This window comes from Nipponia nippon, unplaced genomic scaffold (assembly GCF_047370975.1).
Source record: "Nipponia nippon isolate SJK-2023a ecotype South Korea unplaced genomic scaffold, ASM4737097v1 scaffold_15, whole genome shotgun sequence".
NCBI lineage: Eukaryota > Metazoa > Chordata > Aves > Pelecaniformes > Threskiornithidae > Nipponia > Nipponia nippon.
In genome coordinates, this window is record NW_028262331.1 from 13,206,656 (window position 1) to 13,225,284 (window position 18,629).

General features: G+C 47.0%; 1 protein-coding gene across 14 annotated transcripts in view; it reads right to left on the bottom strand.

The window, feature by feature from the left end:
* Positions 1-17,975, bottom strand: part of PHF12 (PHD finger protein 12) — a 32,951-nt gene extending 14,976 nt beyond the window's left edge. For 2 of the 14 annotated variants that reach the window (XM_087752038.1, XM_087752033.1), the window contains exons 1-4: positions 17,562-17,975; positions 17,040-17,221; positions 2,476-2,548; positions 498-885 (exon numbers count right to left, since the gene is read on the bottom strand). In XM_087752038.1, the coding sequence (XP_087608164.1) occupies positions 498-885; positions 2,476-2,548; positions 17,040-17,221; positions 17,562-17,627 (709 nt within the window). In that variant the 5' untranslated portion in view covers positions 17,628-17,975. Of the gene's footprint in view, positions 1-497; positions 886-2,475; positions 2,549-6,570; positions 6,595-7,038; positions 7,110-9,501; positions 9,910-9,996; positions 10,084-11,354; positions 11,616-17,039; positions 17,222-17,500 lie in introns of those variants that run through there. The other 12 variants (XM_087752030.1, XM_087752031.1, XM_087752034.1 and 9 more) reach the window with 11 other exon arrangements.
* Between the last annotated feature and the right edge of the window lie 654 nt (positions 17,976-18,629).

The following is an 18,629-nucleotide window of genomic DNA, read 5'->3' on the forward strand; positions in this document are numbered from 1 at the left end:
TCATCTCAGGCAGAGGCAAACAGAAAAGGCAAAAAGAGCTGCTTAAGGAACCCTTATCAACCACTAAATCTAAGCTTAAGTGACAGAGACTGTCTTTAAAGGCAGGCATATTTTATACTTAACGATTTCAGGGACATCCTATACATGAAGTCATTACTTTGTTACTAGACTATCATATCATAAATCAAAATCAAGTATTTTGACAATTGGAATTTTTTTCTTCAGATTGATGATCTAGACTAAGGTGACAACAGCAAGCCTCCATCACAAGTGCTGATGGAGGTGTAGTGTGTAGTAGCAGCGGCCCACAGCTCACATCTGAAAGGCCACCTGCTGTTGGACAGCTGGACAAGGACCAGAAGTACTTCTGTACCCTTTGCTTTCACCAGTGAGCACTGGAGCCACAACTACCAAGGAGTTGAGAGTGAAAAGAGGCAAGACGGCAGCAGGATGCAACTGCGGACATCTACACCAACACTAGACAAGCTATCGCTCACCTGGAAGTGCTGTGGTGCAGGTCAGTTCATTCGGCAACTGGAACTGCGTTGGGTTCCTTTCCATGGCAGCAGCAATAAGAAGCTCAAAGGGTCGCTTCAGCTGGGGCTGCCCACAGTCCATTTCTGCAATGGCAGAGTCATCATCCACGTCAATTATGTCCTCATCGACATCATTCTGCTCTGAGTTGGGGGTCTCGGTGCTGGCATTGGATGTTGGAGTGCCAGGCCGGCTTGCTCTCCTTTCCAAGATCCTGGCATGCGCATTAGCCCTGATGCTGCTGCTAGACCTGTCCAACAGGTCTGCGTCACTGGTGGGGGAGGTGGTCCTTTTCCCAGATTTGTCCACCAATCCATTTACCTGCCCCAGCTCTTTCTTCTGTTCTCGCTTCTGCACGACATGAATAGGCAGGCTTATCATGGAGGCCACAAACAAAGCACATCAACCTTGACAAATATGCAATTGAAGACAAACAGCATCTGAAAAGGCTTGAGCCACTTACTACAACTTCCCCTGTGAAGTCATTAAAGCCTTGACCTAGCAAAACCAATCTGATTGCAGCTAATGTACAGATGACAAAACAGCTGAAGGGAACCAAGCATGGGGAAGAAAATTACCCTGTCTCTCTCCTTTCAGGATAGCTGTATTTAAGTCCAGATCAGGACAACATTTCACAGCATCTAGGCCTAAATACTTGACAAATCAGAGAACTCCGTTTACTTTGATAGCCAACACTGAGAAACTCCACAGTAGACCATTCATTGTCGATGCAGTCTATTAACCCTGGCAGTGCATCTGAACCCACTATGGAATGAGAAGGTCAGCTTGAGAATACAAGCACAATACACAAACAACACTCTGCTATCTCTTGACAACAGGAATCTTGAACAAGGTGGGCAGGGAGAACTGCAGCAGAGGAAAACAATACATTGCAATCACTGCGAGATCCATTCTGCAACAGGAGGGGTTGCAGCATGACCTAGTATGGGCAACTGTGCACTGCTCCAGTGCCTGACAGCATCACCAATACAGATGAACCAATCTACTCAATCACTAAAATGGTCTGTAAAAGGAGCAAAGTCTTATCAGGCAATTTTTAATACAGAAAAGTTGGGTTTTTTTTTCTTTTTCCTCTCTCTGTTTATTATTATTTTTTAAATTTGCGACCTTCATTTTTACTGTTGGCAGATGGCTGAACAGTACCCTGGAAACTAACAAGGCAATTGCTTCAGGAACAAAAGGCTGAGTACACAGTTTTCTTCCAATCTATTTTGCGTGTCACTTCAAGGGAACAGTTGCTAGATAGTTTGGTGCAGTTTCTAAACCCTCTGCTATGCAGTCTTACGTAGTCACAGCAATAAGATGTTTACATTGTGCAAGACAGCTTCCTGGAGAAAGAGCATCAAGGGAAAAAAAAAAAAAAAAGACAAGCCACAATCTTGCCCAATCATCTCCTCCCCATCCTGTTCAACAACCCAGGAAATCATAACTCACTGTGATTTCACCCTCTGCTGATGTGCAACTGCTGTGAAATCACACTTCTAAAAAACACATACTAACCAGAATCACAGCCCTGATGCCAAAGCTGCATTAACATGACTCCTGTTTTGCCTGTAGACAGTTCACCTCCTCAAGCATGGGAGCCATTCCCATTCCCTCTGTGCCTCAGCTCTCCCTCCTTTCCAGAAGTGAGGGGGAAGGAAAACAGTTTAAAAGGCACAGCTTGACAAGAACATATCAGGCACTTCAGTTTTGTGGTTCCTACTAGAGAGGTTAAAAATACCAGGAGGGTCTCATCAAGACCCCTTAGTTTTCTTTAAGCCTGTTCCTAACAAAACCCTTTGCAACTGCAAGCACAAAGAGCAACTCTGGTGGTACATATATACACATTAAGGGGAGAGGAAGGTATAAAACACAGGGTTCACGTTTCAAATGGACAGTCGGAAGGGCAGGGATCATGTCTGTTACAAGAGGCTTTACCTTGCGGCGTACAGTGCAGCGGTGACACATCCACTCCCCCGGAGGCAGCATTTCCTCACTGAGCGGAGGGTTGCTACAAGAGAAACACAAAGCAACACTTCACTGTTATTTCTGGAATGCCTCTTCTCACGTACATGCAGCCCAGGTCAGGGTAGCTCTGCAGGTTCCGGTCCCAGGCACTTCTGCCTTTTCTTTACGGTGATGCTCCCCGGTTTCACTCCCCCATACATCCACTTAGCAAGACACCTCTAAGAAACTAGTCTTCCACGACACCCATCTCATCTCCGTGATGCAGCATGCTCCACAGTTTCAGAAGACAGTCTTAGAATTGAATAGCAAAGACAAATGGAAGATTCACTTGTGTGCAACACGTATACCTCCCCCCTAACACCAACACCTCCTTAAATAACTTGATTACTCCATGTAAGACTACACAGATTCCCGTGCAGCAAGCACAGTCATGTATCTAGGCATTTCCATCCCTTGAATGTGCAGTCTGAGTCCAACTGAACAAGCTGCCATGAAGTCTACCCACTGCTTCTCATGTACTCCATCCCTGGGCACACTTACTTAATGGTGGAAACCACTTTCTATCTTAAGACAACCCAAATACTCTTAAAAGTGTCACCATATACAGCTTGCCTTGGCTATGAAGCCCAAGATACATCCTACTCATATGGATCTGCACTTACTATAAAAGCTGTATCACATCGAAATGACGTTCTCATTTTGATGCTAGAAATAAACCAAAGCAAATTAGATGAAGGAGTAAGGAGCACTATTTTGAGAAACACTTTTCCTCAGTTAAAGGCAGAGCAGCATATGTTAGATGGCACACTTTCCTTACAGATCATACTACTAGCTCAAGTACTTTCCAACACTTCTTTACCATTAAGATTTGTTACTTCAGCAAACTGCTGACTGTTGGAAGAAAAGTGTACATGCTGTCAGAAAAACAGCCAGTTACCATGCAGCATGGCTCTAAGACACACTTTTAAAAGTTCTGCCTATTGATGCTAGAGACAGCCGCATAGCAAGTCTGCTCTCCTGTGCTGAACACGCAACAGATAGATGCACTATTGCAGGACCTGGAAGCTCCATTTCCCACTGGGAAATGGGTTACAAGGGATCCAGCCAGGACTGACTGGGTTACAAGGTGATCAAGCAGTAGTGCAGCTACACTAGCAAGGAGCTTACAAGACCGGCCCGAGAAGGCACGTGAGCATGGGCAGCCAGATGGTGGTTCGCCTCAGGAGTCTCTATACTGATTATTGCACCTACAGACAAATATCAAACCAAATCCAAGTTAAGCTTTAGCAAGTCTCCAGCACTGACAAGCCAGAGAGCATAACATGCATACTTGTTGGCCAGTAAGAGCTGTGCTTTGCAGCAAAGGGAGAGGCTGTCTTCCTTGAGAATCTTGCTCCTAGCACGGGGAAATGGCACAGGATCCCAGCCCAGGCTCCCAAGCTTGAGCTGTAAAAACAAACACGCTTCCTTTGTTTAAACAGAGTCCCAGCGAGCCTTGCCCTGAGCACGCCAATGTGCCAACAGAAAGCCTCTGCAGGTACTGCAGCCATCGAGGGTCACACTCAGTCTTGCAACACTATGCCTGGAAGACTGAAGGAAGAACACAGCAAGAAGCAAACTGGTAATAACCTCAGCATTTCTGGTGTCAGGCTCCAGGGAGTTCAGTAGAGCCAACACATCTGGCAGCCATTTTGAGGAGGAGTGCAGGGTTTCAGAGGCCTCCGTGTTCCAGGCGCTCCAGAAATGCAGCGCTCTGCATACATGCACAAACATACCTGCAGCTTATGTTTCTCATTTCCTGGAGGACTTGGATGAACAAGAGATCAGGCTCTAGACGAGAGCACCAAAGCCTCAACTGCTGGCTGCTTTACATGAAGTCTCAAATGTTTGGCTGAAGCAGTAACTCCCCCCTGCCCCAAACTAATCTTTTGCTAATAGAAGCAGGGAAGAGAGGTGAAAGGAGGAGAGTAACAAATGATCCCTGTGTGCTCGCTGCCATGTAAATCCATTCTGCGTCCTGTGGTGGATCCTGCAATAGTTCAGGTTTTACTCCTGCTAGAAACTGAGCTTTTAGATCTGCAGCTACAGCGAGTACAGATCCATCTGGTCCATTGCCCCTTCCCAGCACCTCAAGTGTGTGTGTGGGGGGAACCAAACACTACAGACTTTGATTTGTTTGTAGTGAATTTTAGCCCTCTGAAGCTACCGACGAGCGTGTCTGAACTGCTGGAAACACGTCTGCCCCATTCCAATGCATGCGCGGCATGCCAGGGATCCACGCGCTGCCAGATGCCTCCGGTTATTTGTTTTAACTGTTACCTTAATCTTACGCATTTTACAATGAAACAATTAATACCATGGTGAATATTAAGAGGTGCCCAGAAGAGTTAGAACAGGTTTCTTAAGTGTGTATGTTATTGTCCCATTTGTTATGTTTGAATTATCTGCTCAACAACCATGAGATCCTACCTATAGAGTACTCTTAAATGACAGCTTAGCGAAGCATTTTAATGAATGCTGCTACCCAAAGGCCTGTGGAAGGAAGGGGAAAAGATTAGTTTCAGACTAGCAGCAAGGTTTTAGCTCTCAGACTAGCCTTCCAAGTTTTTTGCTTGCTGTCAGGGCCTAACTGCTATAGCAAGTGTATTAAAAGACTGATTCTGCTTCTCCTGGTTAATGAACTGTTCATCAAAGCAGCTCGCTGCACTAACAAAGACTGATGAATGCTGTTCCTGCACTGCTGGCATCTCTGCAAGCAGAGAGCATTTCCTGGGTCTTAGCATAAAGCCAGGGAAGCGCTAAAGAATGCCGTTTTAATTGACTAGTTATGACCACATTCTTCAACCTTTTACTGTAACCATAAGAGAAACTGATTTTTAAATGTGAACAAGATACTTAATCTTCATAACCAAGGTAAGAATTAGCACTTTGACAGGAGCACCACAGCTGCTTTCTTCCTATCTTTCATAGGTTCATTAGCATGCGGATCTCCAGCCGTTAGTGTTTGCTGCCAACAGGACCTAGAATTGTACAGCACCAAATTTATCTTCAGTTACAACACATCTCCTTTCAACTACACACCCATCAGTTGTACTGTTCTGTGCAATTTCGCTGAACCTTAGTTTCAGAAAGCTTCCCCTTTTGTCATCACAGGCAAGAGTGGTGGCCAATGCTATTTTACCTGGAAGGTTTGGTGTGACCCAAATCAAATCTGCTCAGCAGAACATATTTCTGAATTTAAGACAAAGACAGCTCCGAAAAAGTGAGTCTGACTTTCAAGGTTAGTATCTATGCAAACACCTGGAAGACCAACTCATACAAAGCCTCTGAAAATTAAAGGCAATGTTTATCACTACCTATTCAAAAAGCCACTACACTGATACGAAGTCACTTGCCATAATACTAGTCTCATGGCTTTTTCTAAAAAAGTTAAGTAGCATCTCCTGAAATTCGTACCAGATTTGAACATTATGCAAAGCCTCCCTTAAATAAAATTTAAATGGCTATGAAGAAATAAAAAAAATCTTCAAGACTCACCCATATATGAGGAGTCTTTATCAAGCAAACAATAGCATGAAGCCACTTAGCTTTTCAATTTCACACTCTGGAGCTCTCATACATCAGATGCCTGTTGTTAGTCTAAATCCTGTAATTACTCTTCACTTTGCTGACCTCAATAAATAAGTAAACAAACGCTCAAAGGAACAGCACCTTCTTCAACACAAACTGGGCCATAGCCCTCAAATGAACCAGCTATAAGCAAACCTGAAGTTATTTACACACAGCATTCCTGGTGGCCATCTTGCATCAACAGCACATTGACACTACTGAGAGCACACTCTGGACCCAGCAGGCTACAGCCAGCTATCAGGCTGGGGTAATGGTACAGGAAAACAAACCAGTGTCTGGTGAGGCTTTCTTGAATGACTCGTCTTTGACGTCAGTTGTTTTCAACAATTGGACTTAGATTTTTTTTTTTTTTCTATGCAGGGAAAAATAGTAACCCCACAAAAAAAATGTAGGCAAGAACATTTTTCCTTCTCAGAAATCTTCTAATTCACTTACCAAGACTTAATGACAGGCTTATAATGAAGGATGCAGGTTATGTTTGCCAGTTAGATAAAGGAAGAAGGCTTTCTTCTCTTCTGTTGGACTCCTATTTATCCCAATGATGGATAGAGCTACAGCTGTTCTACCAGCTTCATAAAGAACAAGGCTCCCTGGCTTCCTACAGCAGAGCCTCAATGGCAGCCGTAACTAAAACAAACCAGGAAACCAAACTCACCGTCAGTGCATTACAAGCGCCCCATTGAGAAACAGAGAAAGTTGCATCATTTACAAATTCAGTTCTTTGAAGCAGCTTTACTGCGCCCAAGTTACATACTTCTGGTCACAGCTGCTCCAAAACCCCTCAGGAGAAGGACACCTGGAACCCAGCACTGGGAGCCTCTACCTTATACATAATAAAAACCACACAAAACAAGCCAACAGCTGCAGCCTGTTTCAAGTTCCTCCCCACTGCAACTCTCTTACCTTCCTATTGCAACTCGTGGATCAAAGAAGAGTTGACCCCTTTTCTGAAGGCAGAAGTCAGACTCCATTACCTGAAAGATGGTTATTAGGAATACTGTCAGCGCTCTACTCTATTCCAGCAGTGTCAGGATTATTCCTCAGCACAAACTACTCAGTGAAAGTCTACAAGTTCTTCAAACTCCATCTGCTCCTTAATATGGATAAAGTTGTGACACTCAGGAGTAAAAGAAACAATCTTCCTGATGAAGCCAAAGATTTCTCAAGCACCAAAGCAGAGACCATCAAACTTCAGATAAGCCAGGCACAACCTGATCACATTAAAACTAACAGACTAACTTTTTGGCCTCGATTAGGCTCACATATTTTATATGTTATACCTACTTGAAACTGGTACTGCAATTCACATTAACTATGGAGCATCAGCCACTACACTTTTACCTGTGGTGCAACTCCTTCTGCGGGAACTGCTGAAAAAAAGCTTGATGGCAGCCAGCATAACTTCGTTTACATTGAAGTGAAAGTCTTGAGCATGCATATAAAAAGTTCTAACTTAGTAACATCCAGCAAGGAGACCTGGACATCACTGGACAGGTCAGTACGTGATTATGTTGGCTGCCACTATGCAAAGAAGGGAACCAACATGACCGTTTCACAGGTCACCAATTATCCCATCATCTGGAACACTGCATCTGCCTAGCACGCACCTTTCCAACAGCATGGCCAGAGTTGGAAATAAGGGTTCAGCAACAGACAGAGAACAGAAACAAGATGAAAAAACACCATTATATGGCCAGATGGTGAGAAACAAGATGCGTGCAAGGAAAAATAAAGGTATGCTAGCATAATCCATCCACATGCCAGTACAAGAGCAGAGGAAGACTCAAACTCTTTAAGAGTTTAGGCAGTAATATCGCCAGGTACACTATATTCCAAAATTTCATTCACTGTATGCTTCTTTCTACCTTCTAAAACAGCCAGTGTTCAACACTGCAAGGGCAGAACATTGGGCTGACCAGCGGTTTAACCCTCTGGCAGCAGTACTACTGTGCTCCTAAGAACCACGTACTGTTTCACAAACCAAAGCACTAGTGTATTGTGAACTGGAGCGTTTTGTGGATTTTGAAGCCAGTGAAGTTATTTACTTGCATCCTTCCTCAAACCACTCCTGCTAGTCTCATCCTGGGAAGAGAGCGCTAGGTACAACCTCACGGAAGCATGTGCTATCTACCTTACCTCACTTCCCTTCCCACTTGTCACCAGGGGTCCAGCCTCCTCCCCATGCACTTGTGCGCAGGGAACCCTGAAACTCACAGGGAATCGGAAAAGTTCCCTCCAACGTGATGAAGTAGAACTTTTTTGTCTCAGACCTGACAAGCAGGAGAGTCCAATAAACTGGATAAGCTACACGTAAACATGTGATCACCTGATGTAATTAGTTACTTCTATTTACAGAAAGAACCTGCCCACAGAGACCATTCCTTAGACAATCCATTAGTTATTACCCTCATTAATGGCTGACAAAAAAATTAAAGTATTGTTTCTTAAGATATTAAATTTCCATATATATATAAAAACCCCAAGTATACATCTATATAAATAAATATGCATAAAAAAGTGTATAATACCAGCTGTACCGCACTGAGGTTTTTTAATTTTTTTTAAGTTAGTTTGGTTGGTTATGAACTCTGATATTTGGGGCATATCTGCTAGGGAACCGTCCAGCTTTGTATTTATAAGCAGAAATCACGGAAGTCAATAGGAAGACTCGTTGACTTTGGAAAATTTGGGTCAGACCCAGAAATTCAGGCATTGTGCACATCCTGACTCCCGTTTCTTTCCCATACATCACTCATGCCTGTACTGCAGACAATAGTAACAATAGCCTGAATTCAACGTCCAGATTCATTATTAAGTGTTCAGATCTTTATAGCACCATCCCCTTAACAGATTAGAAGTCATCTTCTCAAAGCAGGATGACACATAGGGCAGCATCAGGGAAAAGAAAGAGGGCTGAGGAACAACACAGTTCTAGTGAGAATCACTTTATCCAGTTTTGTCTTTGAAGAACAATAAATGAAGAGACATCTCTGGTGGGGAAAAAAAAATAATCAAAACACAGCTCTGAGAGATTTCTGAGAAGTGAACACATTCAGCCCTAGCCATTCTGAATGTGTTCAGAGGAGACGGGGGTGAAAGGACAGAAGCAATAAGGTGGAAAAAAGGAAAGCAGTACATCAGAAGAGGATGAAGGACAGACCCATAAAAGCAAAAGTATGAATTTGTCTTCACACAGGCACAAGTAAAGTATAATTCTGACATCTACATGTGGACTAGGCTTTCCCAAGAACACTGGGGAGGAGAGGGAAAAGAGCAGCAACAGAAATATGCACCAACCCTCCCCCCCCCCCCCCCCCCCCCAGCCTTAAAGCACAGTATACATTCTTTTCCGCCTTTTCGTATCACCTTCATATCCTGCTCCTGTTGCTATTCTAGATGGAGATCACTGGGAAGTTCACATGATGCCTTGCCCAAAGTCAGAGGCTGTACAGGTAGGTGTTTCACACCAATCAGTAGCGCTTGCCAGAAATTCAGCATGGGGTTTTCAGCCTGCTGAATTGTATCCTCAGGCCACTGCTTTCTGCAGCGTTCAAAGTCGGTAATCTCCAGCTCCATCTAGTTTACTTCAAGTGACTCGTGCAGAGCAGACGTCAGCAGAAATAGGTTAGAGTTGGGTTCAGGCGCTAGATTTCCCCCAGCTGGCTGAGATGCTCTTTGCCTTTTGTACTCAAGATCTGATACACCAACTGGAAGAATGCTTTATAGAATTTTTTCTTCTTCATTTTTGGCTATAGGGAACATTTACTCCATACCCTAAAATGGTATATAATTGCATTACAACTGATATCTGTCAACCCCTTTATTAAAAAGAAGGTACAATACTATTTTTATTCAGCTTACAGATTTACTGGATACTGCAGCATTCCTTCGAGGAAGCTGGGCAGACATCTAGCAAGCAGTGGAGTTGAAGGCAGCGTAAATCGACTACTGTAAGAAGAAAAAGCCAGCTCTGACAATCCAATTGTGTCACAAAATCACATGTTTAGCCAGCAACCTGACGTGGCAAGATGTTTTTTGCTTACACTCACTTCTTTCAAATCCAGTACATCATACCCCTATAACAAAGCCATATTATATTCTTGGATACATTAGCCTTTTCACAAGTCCAAGCTTACTTCCTGACTGGTTAAAAAAAACCAACCAGGTACATCCTTCTCACATGGGATTTACATTGCAACAGGCAGCACTCCCTCAATATTCAGACTTTGTAACACTTGCTTTCAGGAAGATACACCTCCTTCCTACTCTGGAAGTAACTGCTCGCTTTCTTCACAGCAGATTCCTGCTACTGGCTACTGACTCAAGGATTAATAAGGGCTCCAGAGCACAGGAAAAACTCAAGAACCTGACACCTACCAGTGAGTCAGTCTAGCAACAAAAACAGTTTAACATCCACTTGTGTGGGTCAATAAACAGAAGAATTGATGTTAGTGCCTTTTACTCTGTAGAAAAACTGTTTCAGTATCAACACTGAAATATCGAATTGACTCAGTCTGTCCTACACAGGGAGACAGCCAGGAACCCTGGCCTCCATGCAGGTGCTCTTCACACCATCTCAACAGCACCTACAACTCAAGTCATAAAGGTCAGTTTCAGGGGGGGAAATGTATGTTTGGTCCTGACTTTTACTATAAATATATAGCCCTGCTTTTAAAAATCTGTAGCTGAGGACAGTGTGGGGCCACTCCCCATCCAAGATGTCCTTCACACCCACTGTAACAGAAGTACAGCAGGGTGTTAGACATGCTAATCATGACTGCTTCCCATTTACTACCCCCACCTAAAACAACACTGAGAAATGGAGAGAGAGGGGAGAATTATGAGAGCATTATACGATTTTGTGTAATAAACACAACAGTCCTCCCATTCCCGACTACAAGATCCACAGGCGGCTGTACAATCTTAACAGCACTGAGCTTGTCTGTGATAAAAAGACACCAGGCAAGCTAAATGAAGGTGAATGTATTTACAAGATAGTGCTGAGATCTCCATAACAAACAGTCATTAGCAGATTAGTATTATGAATCTAATCCAATTAAGAATTTCCTTTGCAAATGCCTGGAGGAGCTGGAATTCCTCTGGGAAAACCTTTCCACATTTTGAAAGGCTCCCATGAGTCATGCCTGCAGGCCTGACATACCAGGAAAGACCAGCTCCGGGGCAGCACCGACAAAGCCGAACAAAGACATGAACCCCACCTTGAAGCAAGCCTTCACCTCGAAGCAAGCCGTTGCATCCTACTGAACTTGAGGAGTCAACTCAAAAATGGATCCCACAGCAGTACAAAAAGACGACTTCTTGGTTCCACAAGTCCCAGTCAACATAAAGCTGGCGCTTTCTCAAGGAAAGGGACAAAACAGTGGAGAACTTTCCTTATTGAGTCTTGTATCGTGCCCTTTTAAACCACTTCAGATCACTACGGATGTTTGACATAATGCTAGTCCATACAGCAGCCATGTCTGAAGACAAAGAGTAAGTTAAGCAGTTAGGTGTTGACTTTGACAGAATCCTAATGCCTTGCTCCTACCGCTTTATGCTGATGTTGAGAACTGCAGCAGCGATCCACGGCTTGATCTGAGTGCCCAGCTCTGGCCCATGCTGCAAAATCTGCTCACGCTTAGTTTAGCACAAGCAACATATATGCACACACAGGTGAAAATTGTGGTTTGCAAGTCGCAAAATTAGATTACTTTATCAAATTCTTACTGTGAATGGTTTTCTGGTGCCCTCAGCTTAAGTTCGTAGATTGAGGCTGACCTTATCTGCCTTTGCATCGAGAGATTTAGGACAAAATAAGGAGAGCAAAAGATCTCATTGGTACAACTTTGCTGAACAGAACTGCCAAGACTGATCATGTTACCACATTCTGCAGACACATGCGCAGTGACCCTCTGCACCGAGAAACCAAGCCAGTGCAATTGCTTCCTTCTGGTTTAAAACCAAGACTACGCTGGCCCCAACGCTACCAAAATATCAGAACCAAAGATACATAAAAATAAAAGTTGCTGTTTTTTTTTTTAAAAAAGTATATTGTTTTAACAAACTATCAGTTAAGATAGATTCATTTAAATTAATGTTTAGAACAGAACAGCTTACTATCTGATCTTCAAAATGCAATTACCTGAACATTAAAGTAGGTTTTTGCCAGTCATTTAATGTAAAAAAAAAACAAACCAACACAGAATGCCTCAAAATAAAAAAACTTTCTGCAGTTAAACAAAAAGCTTTTTTGAAGCTGTCAGAAGTGCCAGTGTGTAAGAGTCACACCAACACACGTAATTCAATGTATTGAAACCCTGCTGCTCTGTAGTTCACTGTTAGGCCTGAAGTTAGTCTCTCGGGCACCTTTCTGGACATCCTGCTACTCCTTGGGGTGCCAGATGCTTCAGACCATTCAAAGTTTCACCCAAAACCCCCCGAGGCAGCCAAAGATACCCATTAAGGGAGGGATTAGCTAAGACAATAGACAGGCTGATGTTTCCCTCCCCTCACGTAGAAGGGATATTTATGTAAAAAACCCAAAGCTAGACCAAATGCCAAGAGAATGCAAGACCTTTTAGACCTGGGTAAGGTGGGGAAAAAGTTATTGATGTCCTACCAGTCAAACACAACTTTTTTCCATTCTTCATGCAAAGCGCTTAACCAACGTGACTCATAGAAAATATGCAAAACTCAGGCTAGTTTAGCTTTGTCTACTTCTTTTTGCAGCTCTGTTACTCCAGTTCTTCAACAACAGCACTTTGGCGAACACTGCCAGATCAGAGGGGAAATGGAGCCAAACGCTCCAAATATAAACATGAAGAGGCAAGCGTTGCAAAAAGTTTGATGGAGCTAGCAGGCCCCAGTACGGATGCAGTGCACCTCTCCCCGCACAGCCACGGGGTGATCCAGCAGCTAAGGGAAGCCTTTTTGCTGGGCAGTGCCACAAAACCGGTACTGTCTATTTACTGTAACAGGCAGGTGGTCAGCTTTAGGCTACTGAGGTCACTTTGCCATGCTACCAGTGCTTCACAGCCAGCAGCATGCAATTTATAAGAGGGACTCGAACAGCAGCGTTCAGCGAGGTTAGCAATTTTGGGCTCCTCCAACCAGAAACTCAGGCAGTGAGACTTTAAAAAAAAAAAAAAAAAAAGAAAAAAAAAAAAAACAAACACAAAACTGTTCTGTGTTAGTTCTCCCTCCTGTTGTCACTCCCCTCCCCCAGCTTGCTAACTAAACTTTTCCTCTCCCAGGGATCTTTCTAATCCTTCAGCGAAGCTGTGATGAATTTGCAACATCAGTCACTTTGCAAACCGACTTCAACATGAATCAAGTTTACCACGAGCTCAAGAAAATACAGGGAATTCTAACAATCACATAGCCAGAAGGAGGATATAAATGGGGAAGAATAGAAGTAGTACTGGAAAATTGGTTTTCAATCATGTAAAGACAGAGTGTACACCATTCCCAGGGGCCTGGGTTAAGGCAGAACATCAGAATGAAAATGCATGCTGCACCATTACCCAAAGCAGCAGATTATGGGCAAACAGCATAACCAAAAGCAGACTTAAGAGCTAAAAAACCCTATGTTCTGTTTTCAAGAATTAAGGACAGAAAAAAACCCCTCTCTGTAAATTCAAACCTGAAGACAGTCACCAGACTATGATATTAATCCAAGTATGTTGAAACTAAGTATCTGGAAGGGATTTTACACTTTCCTGTATCCCTCCAACCAAGCCAGTTTATCCATAGCCAGGCTGGTAATCCTCCCAGTCCACGGACTCTCACAGTACCTGTAGGAGTTTTATGCTGAACTAGCGATTCTGAAACAGAGTTGTGAGAAGAGCTGACACCCTGACAGATGAACTGGGAAGTCACTTCCACCCACATTAATTCAGGAGAGCAGTCATTCCAGAGAGTATCAACAAAACTTGTTATTTACCATCAGAGATGTGTAATACTATCAGACTTGGAAAGTTTTGGGGGTTTTGGCCCAACGCCTTCTGTTTTCTGCAGAAGACAACAGGTTTAGGTACTAAACTGAAGTTAAGGCAAACTGCTGAAGTTTGAGAATCACACACTTACCTAATGAAGCCAACTTGCTCACTACAGGTTTAAACAACACGATACAGAAGAGCCTTCTCTACACAGGAAGAAACAAAACTAGTTTATCGGCCACTGAGTTGGGTTAACTCCTAGGTTTGTCTCCAGCCTACTGCGTGACTGGGGCTGATCACACTCTTGTCACTCATTTTCTTTTATAATACGGCCTCTGCTATACAGCTTTAATTAACTGATTACAAATCCTAGACCAACTAAGAGCTGCTGATCTCTTTTCTTTTTTTTTTTCGCTATGTTGCTATAATAAATGCAACCTGGTACCAAAGCTTACAATAAATATTTAAAGAACAGGTAAGCTGTCAACACAATTCAGCTAGTATGCCCCAGTAGTATATTTAAACTGCTATTCAAATGACTTAAAACAAGCATTGCATTACAGCTGCTATTCTTTAAATAAAAAAAGGAGGCAGAAAGGAAGTTGCAAGTGCTGCCTTTATGCCTAAGTTTATATCCATAACGGAAGTTTACTTTAAGCAAGATGTAAGAGGTAAAGGGAAGAAAACACAAGAACAAAACCTGAGCATTCCTTCAAAACAACTAGGTTCACTTGAAGGCCTTGGCCAAGCGATGGACAGAGGTCCATGAGCAGGGAGGCAAAACCAGGCCCATGATGGAGGCCTTTAGGCAAAATCTATCCAGCAGCGTGCAGCTGGCCCGCTGCGCCACTCCAGACCGTGCCACTTCCCACAGCAGGGTTTGGGCTACTGTCCAAATGATCTCCCAAGAGATACCCCAGAAAAGGCAACAAATGAAGTGAGGAAGTATAATCAGAATTGCCCCTTCCATTTCTGTTCTGAAGGGTGACTAGTTAGCCAAAGATTTTTTTTTTTTAATAATTATAATGCAACTTACTCAAGTACAGCCAAAGCTTTACAGATATCTGATTTACATGACCGTTTCCCACACACTAACTACAAGAAACTTGCCAAATCAAGCCACAAAATTTAGCCAGATTTAGCCATGCACAAAGTAGTCTCATTTACAGTTAGGTTTAACTAGGATTCAGGATCAACCAGGAAACTCTACAGCATTAGTCACAGCTGTTCCATCTCATAATGTGAAGTTTTAGCCATCGCTCCAGCCTCACTCAGAGAAGGCTCAGGATGTGTTCGGCAGCATCTGAAAGCAAACATCGAGTTTTAAGCAACTACACCTGACAGAAGAAAAAAACCCCTTAAAGCTCACCAAGAAGGCTGGACAAAAAAAAATAATTAGTGTCCTCCTAGTAAATACGAAGAGGATCTGCACTACCACCAGTAGCACTTCCTCAGGGTAGGAGGGATGATGTCATGGCTGCACGCTACAGCATTGTCGGGTTCATCTGGCTATACATTGCTAACGGGACACTCCCTACAGAACTGTGACCGCAGTCAGTTCTCCTGGTATCAGCAATCAGCTTAATAAGTGTTCAGAGACCTGCAATTAGCATATAAACACAGTATAACCACCAAGCAAAAGAAGAAAAAAAAAAAGGGGGGGGGAAGCAAAGAGGAGACAGCTGTAACAGGGTGGCAAACAAAGCTCCAAAGCATGAAAGAGAGAAAGGAATGTGGTTAAAAAATCTCCCCTAAGGAAGAATATTCTGTACGCCCGAGCTCCAGCTGTTTGACTTGCCCTGCTCCCTCCTCCACTCCATTATCCACTCTAGCTACGCTAATTTAACACAAACCGCCCGCCTGTGTCAACTGTTGAAGGGGAGATTCGGGTAAGGCACCCTCGGATATGCCTGGGCTCCCGGTGCAGAAAGGAAAAAACTTTAGGATGGAAAGTTCAGGTGCCTTTGGCGGGTCGCTTTGTGCCGAGAGCTTAGGAAGCTGCGAGGGAAGGCAGCGAGAGTCCTTCCCCGCTGCAGCCTCAACCGACCAGAGCTTTGCCACTGCCTCCACGCACACCTCCGACACCCACACGGCACCCAGATTTGCATGCAGAAAAATCTGCCTTCATCAACAAAGCCATGCAACTCCCAGCAAGAGGACCCGACTTCACAGCAGTCACTCCCACGGATGAGACAAGCAGGTCCAAAGAGTCAGGAGAAAGGAAAAAAGGAGGGAAAAGAATAAACCTGGCCAATTTTGAAGTCTGGAGGCCTGGATTTCCACAGGGAAGGTATTTTCACGTTTGAGATACTGGGGGAGCGCTGCGAGGGTTTGGAAGTCATATATGCAGCCAAAATGGCGCTGAGAATAAAAATATAATTTAAAGGAAGGTCGCCATATTGTAAACAGTGAGGCAGGGAGACACAGAGACAGCAACCTCCATTATTCCCAGCAGCTGCAGCAGCACGGAAGCGCTGGGAATGTCAGGCCTGGTGCAGAGCTGCCATCGCCGCTTCCCCCCGCGCTGGCCAAGGCCCTCCGGAGGCCCCCCCAAGCACCACAGCCTTAGAGAGGGGTGAGGAGGGGAAGTTTTCCGCCGGGGGGGGGGCGGTGGAAGGCCGGGTAAGGGCAGCACCAGAGCAGCCAGGCCGTGCAGGCAGCGGCCTCGCTCCTCCTCTAGGCCTCTCGGCCGCTGCTCGGCACAAAAAGAAAGGAGGGTGGCGGACCCCCACCCCGCAAGAAAGCAGCGAGGGGGGCTCTTCACCTCGGCCGCTGTGGATTAGTCTCAGGGGGGACAGACCCGAGTGGGGTCTGCACCTCCTTTTTGTTCCTGCCTGCCACCCCCGGCCCCGTGTCCCTCCCTTCCCCGTGCAAGGCAGGGACCTAACGGAAAGCAGGAGCCGCTGGAGGGAAGCGTTGCCTGGGCCGGGCCGGCCAGACCCAGAGGGATATCGCTCCGAGCCTTACCAGCACTGGAGATGGAAAGCAGCGGGGCAGTGATCGCAGCACAGCAGATCCCCTCCTTCCTTGCAGCTATCGCAGCTATCGTGGTTAGTGGCCCTGCCACTTCGCCTAGGCTCCTTCTCGGGCCTCCTGCTCTTCTTTTCCCCATCTTCGCTCTTGGGGGGAGCCAGGAGGGCTTGGATTTGCTACACATGGACAGACACACAGACAGAGAGGGGCTCTGAGGCGCTGGGACGGACCCTGACCCCATGTGCCCTTCTCCCCGCCGCCCGCCGGGGCAGAGCGGCCCCGGGGCCGCTGGGGGGGGCACGGGACAAGGCCTGGGCCAGGCCCGCCCCGCCCGCAGGCCCCGCGTCCGGGAGAGCCTCTCCCGGGGATTGGGCGAGCCGCCTCCGTCCCTCCGCACTTCCTTCTATGGCCACGGGGCTCCGGGGGGGTGTGTGGGGGGGGTGTGTGTCCCTCACCGTTTTGCAGCCCCTCGGCCTCCCCGGTCAGGCCTTCCCCCTCGCCGCAGCCGGGCCTCACCTCCATCAGCCCCCCGGAGGTGTCCAGGTCGTAGACGATCGTCTTGGTCTCCATCTTCTCCCACATTCATCCAGCCCGGGAGCGGCCCCGAGAGCCCCCCCCGGCGAGAGGGAGCGAAGCGGGGGGCGGGGGGGAGGCGGCCCCTCAACGGCGGCGGCTTCGCGGCGATAAGGGGGCGGATGGCGGGGCCTAGCCCACGGGCCGCTGCGGCTTGCCTGTCGTCGTCGTTCTCCTCCTCCTCCTCCAGCCGGGCCCGGGGGCGGCTGCGGGGGGCCCCGCGCCCGGTGCCATGCCGCGCAAGGGGGGAGGGAGGGATGAGGGGGCGGCGCGGCCCCGCGCCCGCCGCCGCCGCGCACGCACCACACACAGGCGGCGCCGACGCTCAGGGCCCCGCCGCCGCGCGCGCATGCGCAGACCGCGCCCCGCCGCCCGGGGGGGCGCACACGCGCACACTCCGCGCGCAGGCGCGGCCCCGTGCCACCGCCCCTCCCCCTCCCCCTGCCGCCTGCCCGCGCGCGGCCCCGCCTCCGCGGAGGGGTGGGCACACGCGCCGCCGTTGCGCAGGCGCGCCGCCGGCACCGCCTCTCCCCTCCCCGCGCGCCCGTCTCGCTCCGCCCCCTTCCCGCGCAAGCGCGACAGGGGCGGGGCGAAGGAGGGCGGCGCGCAGGCGCGTGGCTGCCGTCACGTTCCGGGGCGAGGCGGGGGGGGGGGAGGGCGGCTGTCGGTGACGTCACGACGCAGGGCGGGGCGGGGCGTCGGGGCCCGCCCGCCGGCAGGGGGCGCGCGGCGCGCGGCGTGCCGGGGCGGAGGGGGCGGTCTCCTGAGCGTGACGTCATCTCAGCGGAGGCCACTCCCCTTAAAGGGGCACTTCCCCGCCCGCAGCGTGTGGCGGGCTGGGGATGCCGCGGGGATGGTGCCTGGGGGCGCGGCGGGGGGCGCGGGGATCTCAAGGGCCCCGGGGGGGATGTTGCACCCCCACTGCGGGCTGCCCGGCCCTGCTGAGGAAGACGCCAGCGCTTCTTCTAAAACACCAGTTTTTATTCATGAAACAACCAAAAGATGGGGGGG